Raw genomic sequence first — 12,067 nt, 5'->3', positions numbered from 1 at the left:
TACAACGAGTCTCGAGTTGGAGTGGTGGGTTAGCAGCAAGAAACCAAATTTCTTCCATCAACTGGGAACCATCTCTCCAAACTTCATCCAGAAATAAAGCAAACCTCTGAGTTTGCAATCTCTGTATCAACCACATCTTTGCATATTCATCACCATCATTTCTATCTAATTCTATCTTTGTAAGCGTGGCTATTTGCATACACAGTTCATTTCTAAGATTGTAGAAGATGGATTATTGGAAACAATGAGCCAAAGCAATAAGTCATCTCTGAAGATATTTCTCACCTTTGGACTGTGGAAGACGAGAAGACAAGGGTTTCTAGTATTTTTGGTTTCTTCATAAAGGGTGTCGTTGGGTTTCAATTTGCAAGATTATTTTCCCTGGAAAAATGCTCGTAGCATGGATCTGTAGTTGTTCTCCATATTACTCAATCATCACGATGATTTTCCTATGAAATACTCTTTGGTGAATTTGAATTTTCAGTGTTAGATTTTGCTGGTGATAAATCTAACAACACTGATGGTTATGGATGTTTGATTTGTCATTTCTGAAATCTAATCATCTTTGCCAAAATCTGAGGAATGAGTTTTTTTCAAGTTCCTTCCACCATGAATCCTTCATCAGAGAATGAATTATATAGAGGCATAATAATTGAAATCGATTCCTGATTCCGTGATCTGAAATTGTTTGAAGCAGATTGTCCATTGAAACACCCATCTCCATATTTTTCTATTGAATATCTCCAGCTCTTGTTTCTCAATAAGTCTGAGCATTATATTGACCTCAGAGCTCACTGTTTTAATATCACAAGTGGCTACTCATAGTGTACATTTCCCCTCAAAAAATAGAAAGGAAGCAATGTACAACTTTGTGTTGTCATGCCTCAGTAGCAAACTCAGAAGCACCATTACTTGAGAAGACTGAGCTTTTCTTTGGGTATCTGTGATATTTATGTTCATATTAGGAGGCTCTACCTGTTTCTTCTCTTCAAGTTGTGATCCTAGGTCTGAAGCTTCACCAGTATCACTAATAGCTAAAGACCTTGACACAGGACATAAATCTTGTGTGACAAATCCTTGACGATTTGTTGATGCTGTAAGAGTAACACTGGTTGCATGACATTGACTTATGTGTGACTGTAACAATGATAGCAATGAGCATCCTATTGATTGGTTGTATATTGCATATTCATCACCCTCATTTCTACCTAATTCTATCTTTGTAAGTGTGGCTATTTGCATACACAGTTCATTTCTAAGATTGTGAAAGATGGATTATTGGAAACAGTGAGCCAAAGCAATAAGTCATCTTTGAAGAGATTTCTCACCTTTGGACTGTTGAAGACTGATATGTTTGCTGAGGATTCTTGTGGAAGAGTATTGAAATTACTTACGGTTATACGAATATTTTGGTAGATTTGACGAGAAGACAAGGGTTTCTGGTGTTTTTGGTTTCTTCATAGAGGGTGTCGTTGGGTTTCAATTTGCAAGGTTATTTTCCTTGGAAAAATGCTGGTAGCACGGACTGTTGAACATATATATATCGACCTCTCGCAGAGGGACGCTCCATCAAGAATATGTGAGCATTACAAGCATCCTCAGTGTGGACTAATAAAATGGAACCCATGATATCATGAAGCTCCCTTAACCATTCAAAATGTTCAGCGTTGCCTGAGAGATGTGAACATTAATATAAGAACAGGAAAAATGGGCATTTTTCTGTTAATGGCAGATCTGAAAATTATGCTCTTACCCATTGGATACTGAGAATCAAAATGTTCAACATTGATACAGAGATGCGACTTTAATATAAGATTAGATGAAATGAACATTTATATATTGATTTCAGATTTCATGTATCTTATTGATATGTAACAAAACTATGCTTATACCCATGAGATACAGAGAATCCATAATCAACCTAAACTCAATGAAATAAAACAATCCATAAGAGAAACACCAAGCCATGAAAATTTACAAAAATAAGATCAAATATCTAATGAACGCATACCATACGTGTGACAAGATAAAAATGTAAATTACATTTTTCTAAATATCAAGAGATTTGCATTTCAAATTAATTTCAAAATAATGGTTGAGAAGCTCATTTTACAGTCGAGTCAAAATAATGATTGTGTTGGGTAAGAGATTGTGTTAAGAAGCTCATTTTATAGTGGAATATGAAAATTATTTGGGATTTCATCACTTTTTAAAACCGGTCTACATTTATCTAATTCTAAATCTATTATGAGCATACAATTTTACAACTCATAAATTTGATCCTCTACAACCTAACCCTAATAAATCCAGATTGATTAGATTTATCTAATTCTAAATCTATTATGAGCATGCAACTTTACAACTCATAAATTCGATCTTCTGGACCCTAACCCTAATAAATCTAGATTGATTATATTTGAAGTTAAGATAAACTTACAGATCTTTTAATACAAATCTTTGAAGTGAGTAGTAACAGCGAACTTACCCAGAAAATAGGCTTTTCACGTCTCATGATATCGATTGGGGTCCAGCAAGATTCATCGAGGCAGTCCCTCAATTCGCCATCATCATTAAGTGGCGAGGCTGCAGTTATGGATGATGTGTAAATTACACGCCTCACAGACTTTGCCTGACTGCAAGTCCTCAAAATATCAAGAGTACCATTCACCTCAGCTTCGATAACATTCATCTGTGTTTGAAGAAAAAGCACATTAAAAGGGAAAATTTATATCCAAAAAAGGGGTCAAAATCCAGTAATAAATTCGTTGTTTCCGGAAGTTGTGCATTCGGGTGGTTGTTAAAAAATACCTGTGCTTCAATGGCGAAATCCATTATAGTTGCCAAATGACAAATGTACTCACAACCCTCAACGGCAGCATGGAAGCTTCCCTCTTGGCGGAGGTCGGATTTGAAGAGTCTGAGCCTCTCTTTTTCTCCTAGCAGGCACAGAATACGGCGAGTTTTGCTATCGTTGCCTGCAGCATGTGAAAGACGGTTGACGGTTCGTATGGACCGTCGCGCCTGGCATTGCTCAATTCAAATCAATGGTTAATGATTACCCGATCATCTAACAACCAAATCGAATGGCACATATTTTGACACGACAACAGTTTGGAGAGTTCATTTCAGAGGGAAACGCCTTACGGCATAAATATGTAAAGAAATAAATATGCTAGGCAATAAATATGTAAAGTAAAATAGAAAATAGAGCCGCGTGACGAGACACATCAAAAGGATGGATGGGAGGCTAAATTTTTATAAACAATTCATACTCCAATTTTTATTCTGTGTAATTATAGACACAGTGTGAAACAATTATCCACAATTATTTTCTCTAAATATCCTAATGGCAAAGAAAAAAAATATCGCCTAGAAATTCCAAACTTATTATAGATTGATTAGTGGAACATTTGAAATAAGAAACTACACCTTGTTATCAATATATCAAAATATGATTTCAAATCTCATGCCTCTCCTATCAGTTTTCATCACATGCATAGAATCAAAGGATCCATGAATTGTGTAAGAACAAATCTAAATGCCATAGTTTAACTAGCTGAGGAATTGTTTGGATTGTTATGGAAATTTAGGTTATATTTAGAAAATATGTGGTAAAGATTTTTGTAAATCCAAGTTATAGTTGTTAAATTTCAAAATTTTAAGTGTCCTAGACGTTTTTGATGGTGCTGAATCTATTTCTACTGATGGTGCTGAATCTATTTCTACTATCAAAAATAAAATTCAAACACTGCATCTACAAGATTTTTTGAAATTATTTTGCCCAGATTCCAACCACTTTTGGCCATCCAAACAATTCCTCCGCATCCAATTCAAATGGACAAAGGCAAAGCAAGGCTATTTAAACAAAAGGATCAACAATTCTCGGAACAATGTAATAAAATCAGTTTTTCTTCAAAGAATGTAATAAAGTCAGTTTTTCTTCAAAGCAATTTACATGCTTTTTCTTTGATTGCAGATTATCAGGAGGACAATCTTATTTTCTCTATATTATAAACTTTGTGACTGGTTTTTATATGTTCAACAGAACTGATAAATTATATATCTTTCATACACACAACTATGAACCTTTATAAGAGTTCTTATACCATATTATTATTTTGACATATCTCAGCTGGTACTACGGCCATATATACAACATAAACATGTTTTTAAGGTGGTAGGGTACTAATAACTGGGCAAAAATTATTGCATCTCGGGTTTTTTATACTTGTTTCAGTGGCTCAACATCAAAGATATTCAGGTATTTGGGGATTTAAAAAGTTGCATTGATGGGATAAAAAGGCTCAATTGCTTTCGGCCTCCAGTGATGTCATACGGGATGAAACTGTGTTAGTTAAAGGTTGTTGCGAGATTCTCACAAATCTTATATTCTCAGGATAAAGAGTGAATATTTTATGACCATAGAAACCCAACCTATGTAAGTAGGTGATATAAGTTTGAGAATATAGATACTTTGGAGATGAGTTGTTAGTCTAGTATGATGCTAGAGCCACATAAAAGATTTGATCATGGACAGATTTGTGATCCAGTGAATTAGTTTCCCTAATAAATCAAATGTCTTTTCTTCAATTCACTTACAACTTCATTCGTTGTTTGTATTTCATTCGGTTGTTGTTTTTCAATTCACTTATAACTTCATTCGTTGCCTGTTTTTCATTGTGTTGGATTTTTATTCCCAGCATGGCCAACTCCGCCAGTTTCCACACTGTGCTCATATTGACCTATTTTACCACTTATTCATCCCAAAAGATTTCAATATTTACTAACAAAATCATTTATCTCCCCGAGAGATAAAATTCAAAATCCTAAACACCATTACATTTCTAGTTCTCCAATATCTTCATACCCACAAATATGAATATATTTACATGAACAAAGCTTACATACGAGAGGATATGACTATTTTTCCTCAGCTCAGAGACATTTGTATCCACCAGTTCTCTCCCAGATATTATAGATACTCTAATTCATGGCTTGCATTCAATGGAATGTCGAGTCTTGTTTTTGAGTCGGTCACTTCTATAAAACATTTGGTCCTGTTCAATAACAAGATTGTTAGTTAAAACGAGTGGACATATAGTGATTTAGAAATTGTTTTTTCCTATCAAACACAAGGTTGGACATAATAGAGCATCACAGGGAAGTTTACCATGGACATATAATGGTAAATCAATATTTATAATTCTCCTTCACCGCAATATGCCACAAACGACAAACGAATTTATGGTGGAATTTCGAACGCAAAGAAACTTATATTATACCTTGTTTTTCCCACGTGTCACTGTTTTGTTTTCACACATTTTTCCAAAACTGCCCAAAGAGAGATCAAACCATTTAATTTTTACGACAAAACTTTTTTTGACATTTTATTTTTAATGACAATTTTTTGTTTTTTATATATGAAAACATGAGACCTTAATCAATCAAGCAATTATATATACCTCTCAAGCAATAATATATGCCTCTGTTGAGGGTTCCTGCTCTCCTTGTTTCGATGTTTTTGACAGTACTTAGATGGCATAGAGACATGCATGGCATAGACGCTCAAATCCTCCTCTGCCAATTTGCGTTACGAAGCCACCGGTTATTTTCTCGATCTCAACTAAATTTTATGCATTGGGATGATGCTAAGTCATGCGCAATTTTCAGCTCAATCAAATGAATTTTAGCTACGGGAATATTGTAAGATGTCGTTACAAAAGTTTCAAAATCACTTACAAAGTATTTTTGACTGAGACACAGACCAAAGGAAAGCACGGTTCAGCCCCTCACTACTTCGAGAAGCAACCCCAACACTCAGAGACGGTTCCTTCGTTCCTTACGAGGCAATTGAAACATACATCCAGATAACTAAAGAAGCCTGTGTTGACCAATCTCTTTGTACAACATGGAGACGGTATTGCTCTCACATCCTTATCCAACAGTTGCGAAACAAGATCAACCATAGGTCAGGGAAGTTTACCATGGACATATAATGGTAAATCAATATTTATAATTCTCCTTCACCGCAATATGCCACAAACGACACACGAATTTATGGTGGAATTTCGAACGCAAAGAAACTTATATTATACCTTGTTTTTCCCACGTGTCATTGTTTTGTTTTCACACATTTCTCCAAAACTGCCCAAAGAGAGATCAAACCATTTAATTTTTATGACAACAAAATTTTTGACATTTTATTTTTAATGACAATTTTTTGTTTTTTATATATGAAAACATGACACCTTAATCAATCAAGCAATTATATATACCTCTCAAGCAATAATTTATGCCTCTGTTGAGGGTTCCTGCTCTCCTTGTTTCGATGTTTTTGACAGTACTTAGATGGCATAGAGACATGCATGGTGTAGACGCTCAAATACTCCTCTGCCAATTTGCGTTACGAAGCCACCAGTTATTTTCTCGATCTCAACTAAATTTTCTGCATTGGGATGATGCTAAGTCATGCACAATTTTCAGCTCAATCAAATGAATTTTAGCTACGGGAATATTGTAAGATGTCGTTACAAAAGTTTCAAAATCACTTACAAAGTATTGTTGACTGAGACACAGACCAAAGGAAAGCACGGTTCAGCCCCTCACTACTTCGAGAAGCAACCCCAACACTCAGAGACGGTTCCTTCGTTCCTTACGAGGCAATTGAAACATACATCCAGATAACTAAAGAAGCCTGTGTTGACCAATCTCTTTGTATAGCATGGAGACGGTATTGCTCTCACATCCTTATCCAACAGTTGCGAAACAAGATCAACCATAGGTAATGATTCAATGAATGCAGTTGAAGACATATCAATATTGAGCGATAATCCATTTGGGTTGGCCTTAAACTTTGGTAAAACCCACGCCAGCTTTCCAATCCCTCTCCAAGGGACTGCTTTGCCCCCAGGTTGCCAGAATAAAATGATCTGCTAACAGGAATGTACCTTTTAGTTGGTGGCTCACATAGAAAAATATCAAGAACTTGCAGGGCTTCATGCAAAGCATCATCCTCCCTCCCAGATAGGAATTGACCTAAAATTTATAAGTATCTTGAACTGACGCTCCCTTATTGGACCACGTCCATCGTCCCCCTCAACAAGCAAGATGTTGAATTATTTTGAGGTAAAGGGCAATGGCCCAGCTGTGTACAAACGTCTTCCACCATCATAAATAGGAAACCTTTTACCCAAATGGGTATCTCTGTATCAGTCCCCCTCCACACCACCACGATGTCTCGCCTCCCCAGGCGCCTCACCTTCTCGTCTGTGCTCACCGCAACGTATCTTGTTGAAAGACGGTTGACGGTTCGTATGGAGCGTCGTGCTGGCACATATTTTGACACGAGAGCAGTTTGGAGAGTTTATTTTAGAGGGAAACGCCTTACAGCGTAAAAATATTTGACCGTTTTGCATTTTAAAAGACGTCCATTTTGCCGAACATAATTAATTTTCAACCGTACATCCTCAGAACAATGACAGGATAGGAACATCTGAAATGTTCGTACCAAACATCGAGACGTGTGGTTCAGGTTAAGGGCAAACATTTTTCCTTGCACAGGAGAAATTGTGATACAGGCTACATCCCACAGGGTCCTTTCATTTGCTATTGCAATGCATAAAATTTGCGAAATTGCATAAGTGCATAATAAATGGAAGATGTCATGAAAAGTGTGTTCCACTTGCGAGCAAATCTGCCCAATCTGCCCAGGTTTTTCATTACTATTGCAAGCCATCTTTCTCTCTTTCGGTTTCTGCCTGATGGGTATGGGAGCAGACTCCTGCATACGCTTAGCAAAGATTAAGCACGCAACCTTGCTTCGGAAAGACTTTGAATTCTTTCTTTTATTCAAAATATTCCCGGCAGGGTTTTCGGTAGAATGAGAGGTCTCGGGTTCGAACTCTGTGAGACGAATCCGATTATTACTCAATTTACTCTTCCTATCCCTACCATCAGCAAGCGAAACACTAACCGTGGTTCTGTGGACCTCCGGCTCTGAATCAGATTCTTCTTCCTTCGTCTTAACAGAAAAGACATTTTCGATGTAGCTAAGAAGGCTGTGCTCATTTATGCTGTCCATGGAAACAACCTGAGTAAACTGAAAGGCCAGGTGCTTATCCACATCCGAGGAGTCATCGATATCCTCATCGAAGCTTTTGTCTGCATCAAGCAGCACCATCTGGCCTACGAAGGAGTAGCCTGACCCCGAATGGTAGGACAACGCCAAAGCTAACAACCGATGGACGAAGCCACGAATCAAGCCGGGTACCCACGACACCGCCTGCGTCGCCACTGTTGCTATTCCTAGACGCTGCTTACGGATTCTGGGGAGTACTTGCCATACCAGAAGCGCTAGCCGCATTATGTTGAACACATCTTCCAGTGGGCCGACCTCCAAGCCGGCCCACAGGGTGTACAGAAAATGCGCAAACGGCATAAGCCTGGGGACGATATCGCTCTTGGAAACTATATGCACAAAGTGTCTTCTGTAACGCGAATTTATATGTTTTGCCAATTTTGAATCCGCGAAGAGAGGGCATCCGAACGAATAACATTGAACTTGTTCGTGGCAAAACTTAGGGCTCGATTCCAACAATCTGAGGGTGAGCAACGAGGCAACGGCTCTTCCTAAAGAATGGCCCGTCAATACAATTTTGTTCCCTTGTATTAATTGGCGCCTAAGATACTTCAATGGGATGCTCTCGGCTCTGTCAAGAAACCCCACATGAGCAGCTCCCGCTCCCAGGCTCAAGGACCTCTGCATTATGTTGAGATCCGTTAGCGCATCTATAAACCCCGTGGTGCCTCTGCAGGCGATGATCATGTGATCTTTGGCCAGGCTTTTAACGACCAGAAGAACCTGCTTTCGGCCGATCTCGAAGCCTTCTTTTCGCAGCTTGTCTTCTTCCAGAAATTCATAGATCGCTGTTTCCGGCAAGCCGAATGTGGTATTCAGTGTTTCAAGTTCCTGTCGACGATTGTCACTGTATGCAACCGCTGAAAGAATCAGCGCATCGGCAAGCCAGACGGGATGACGGTCTTGCTTGATTATTTGGCTGAGCGTGGCCATCGATTTTGTGGTTCTGCGAATACTAATGTCTCTCCCTCCACACCACCACGATGTCTCGCCTCCCCAGGCACCTCCTTCTCGTCTGTGCTCACCACAACGTATCTTGTTGAAAGACGATTGACGGTTCGTATGGAGCGTGGCGCTTGGCATTGCGCAATTCAAATCAACGGTTAAGGATTACTCGATCCTCTAACAACCAAATCGAATGGCACATAATTTGACACGATAGCAGTTTGGAGAGTTTATTTCAGAGGGAAACGCCTTACGGCGTAACAACTAGGCAGATAATAATCCTACATGAATCACAACACTTAGCTCCATGGAAAAATATGCATTGGAAAAGACCAACGCTAACAATATGTAACTCTCAATTCAGTCAAAATCTTTTCCAACATAGTTACCAACTACAAAATAAGTGCTTGCCTTTTTATCAAAAAACAAAAAATGCCATCTAGAAAAGGAAATAAAATCTCGTGAAAATGAGGCTTTTTTCATTTCGTAAATCAGGGCCGGTTTTGTTTTATTTAATGGTAAAACTCAACAAAGTCAACAGAGTAGCCTACGAAACAGAGTCATCATGTGCAACTTCCAAAACCAAATAAAATATGTGTAGGGAGGGACACAACCAGCAGCGTCGACGAAACAGACGCACTATTCACAATAAATGCAACTAAGTCTACAACATGAAACAGATGCAATATACACAATAGATGAAATTATGTGTAGATGGGCTCAATCTTCACGCCGACCAGAAGAAGCCCCACGTTTAGGAATCCTCCGTAACACTTCTTTCATATAAAATTTGATGTGAGAGTCATCACCATCGTCTGTTTCGGGTCTGGTTGTAAATTCTCCTGCAACCACTTCCATCCATCCACCATTTATACCCTGGTTTTCGCCTCTTCTTTCATTCAAACGCTTCTCTAATTCCATTTGTTCTCCCTTTGGCGTTGTAACAGAAAGCCTAATTGGCACTTCCCACCCAGAGGGATTTTCTGTGAATTTAAGGGCAAACACCACTCTGTAGTTGGTATTCGGAGACAAAAGCCTGCAGTCGATTTGACCACGGATCTCCAACCACCAAACCACTGATAATTCCGCCAGCACCTCGAATCTGAACACAAACCATAACGTCAATGTATACTCTGTGAGGGTTTCCTCTGTTTAAAAACAAGGAGAGTTAACCAGGATCATGCGTTAGCTTGAACACCATACAAAGAGCACACAACTTATAAAAAGAACAGACACTAAAAACAATCGAAAAAACTAGAGAATCATTGCTTCTTTTATGAAATAGAGAGCAAGGCCATTTATTTATAGCAAACTGGGAATACTCGGCATTAAGATTGGGTGGTTGGTAGTTCACCCAACAACAACAACAAGTCAGAAGTCAAATATACACAGCTATTAGATCATTGTAAACATAACCACATGGTGTATGTACACAAACACACCTTAAGTGCAATTTAGGGAAGTATGAAAAGACGTGAAAAATAAAAAATGGGTCTGGGCTACAAGGTCTGGATAGATACCCTGTGTTTTGTGGATGAGTGTTTGCAAAGAACCAGACCCTGAGAAGGGAGTAACACCAATGCCTAAACACTTAGGAGTTGAAACTAAAGACGAACTCACAAAAATGTATCGAAATGCATGAACATGAGGCCTGAGGAGGTTGAAAGATCCAATTAGGAAGTATGATTAAATCTCTGAAAAAGAGGGTCAAGTAACCAAAAAGAACATGATTGAATTCTGAAGCGGCAAAAAAATGAGATGCAGAGGCACAGAGACGGCAAACACTAATAACTGTCATATTAATGTTCCAAAGAGCTTGAAAGAAAATTGGTGTTGATTAAGAACCACAACAAAGACTTCAAACGAATACAAACACCAGAGTCCTGTAAAGACTAAAAACTGCTAACCGAAAGTATGACCAAAACTCTAAATGAATAAAGTAGGACCAAATTCTAAAAAGAATCAAGTGACCTATAAAAGTCTACATAAAATCTTCAACCTGCCACAGAAGGCTAAGCAAAGACAAAATGTGTGCAACTTCCCTGCAAGTGCAATCAACAGGAAGACCCAAAGCGAAGAGGGTATTCAATACATCAAGAGGAAGGTACTCATTAGGCGTTCATTTGGCTTTCTCAGAGTCTCTTACCGCCTGGGCATCTGACCTTTGATAGATCATAGCCCAAACCTAAGCTCCCCAGGGAAATATCCAGTGATCTCCGCATGAATCGTGATTCAGATAAACCCCAACCACAACATTGATCCAAAGGCATATCCAGTAATCTCAGCATGATTCAGATAAACCCCAACCACAACATTGGTCCAAAGGCGAAAGACACAACTGTGCAAAAATTGACTCCCACCCAGCTTCCACTTACATTAGAAGGATCGCTTTGAACACACGCAATCCTCCATACCTGTAGAGCAATGTAGGCATTCCTGAGCCTCGTTTTCGGAAAATACAATATGGGGTCGACCAAAAAATTAGCCCCAAAGAACTCCAAATCATCGTCATGCTCTAAAGCCAATAGCTGCCTGCATATGATTTTTGAACCAGATAACTCCATGAGAAGCCATCACAGAATACCGTGACCTCAAAACCAACAAGAGAAGGAGACCCTTAAACAAACAAATTGAAAAATAAAAAGAAGAAGATTGATAATCAAACCTGGAGTCACATGTAACCCAATTTCGCTGGGGATCCTTCCAGCGAGGCCATCTATTGTTGTTCCAGCAGAACAAAAACATATGAATATGAATTATTAATGAGTTGATGAACGACGTTTTCCCAAATATGACAACCAAAACCCTGAGAATAAGTGATATATAAATACCTTTGTGCCCCCATCTATGAGAATTGGATCGACGAGGCGAGCGCACAGTTTTACCATTGAAGCTGGGACAGGGGGGTCAGCCCTGGATACGATCTGGTGGCATATTTTAAGAAGGGATTTGTTCCACAGATCGCCCGAATAGGCCACAGAATTG

General features: G+C 38.7%; 1 protein-coding gene across 1 annotated transcript; it reads right to left on the bottom strand.

The window, feature by feature from the left end:
- Positions 1–9,797: 9,797 nt before the first annotated feature.
- Positions 9,798–11,789, bottom strand: LOC149153513 (uncharacterized protein PHLOEM PROTEIN 2-LIKE A4-like). Its single transcript, XM_089441255.1, has 3 exons — positions 11,748–11,789; positions 11,497–11,614; positions 9,798–10,184 (listed from the first exon to the last, which is right to left on the bottom strand). Exons 2-3 carry the CDS (start codon positions 11,592–11,594, stop codon positions 9,803–9,805), a joined length of 480 nt encoding a protein of 159 aa, XP_089297381.1. The 5' UTR covers positions 11,595–11,614; positions 11,748–11,789; the 3' UTR covers positions 9,798–9,802.
- Between the last annotated feature and the right edge of the window lie 278 nt (positions 11,790–12,067).

This window comes from Pinus tabuliformis, chromosome 9, assembly GCF_031772625.1.
Source record: "Pinus tabuliformis cultivar Carrire ecotype Pingquan chromosome 9, CPIR1, whole genome shotgun sequence".
Classification (NCBI taxonomy): Eukaryota; Viridiplantae; Streptophyta; class Pinopsida; order Pinales; family Pinaceae; genus Pinus; species Pinus tabuliformis.
The sequence above is the reverse complement of the archived record's forward strand: the minus strand, read 5'-3'. Positions and strand labels throughout refer to the sequence as shown.

Excerpts from the sequence above, each read along its gene's own strand:
- LOC149153513 (XM_089441255.1), bottom strand. The coding sequence starts at position 11,594 with ATGACGATGATTTGGAGTTCTTTGGGGCTAATTTTTTGGTCGACCCCA. Across the intron at positions 10,185-11,496 it reads ATGCCTACATTGCTCTACAG|ATTCGAGGTGCTGGCGGAAT; the intron begins GTATGGAGGATT and ends GTTTGTGTTCAG.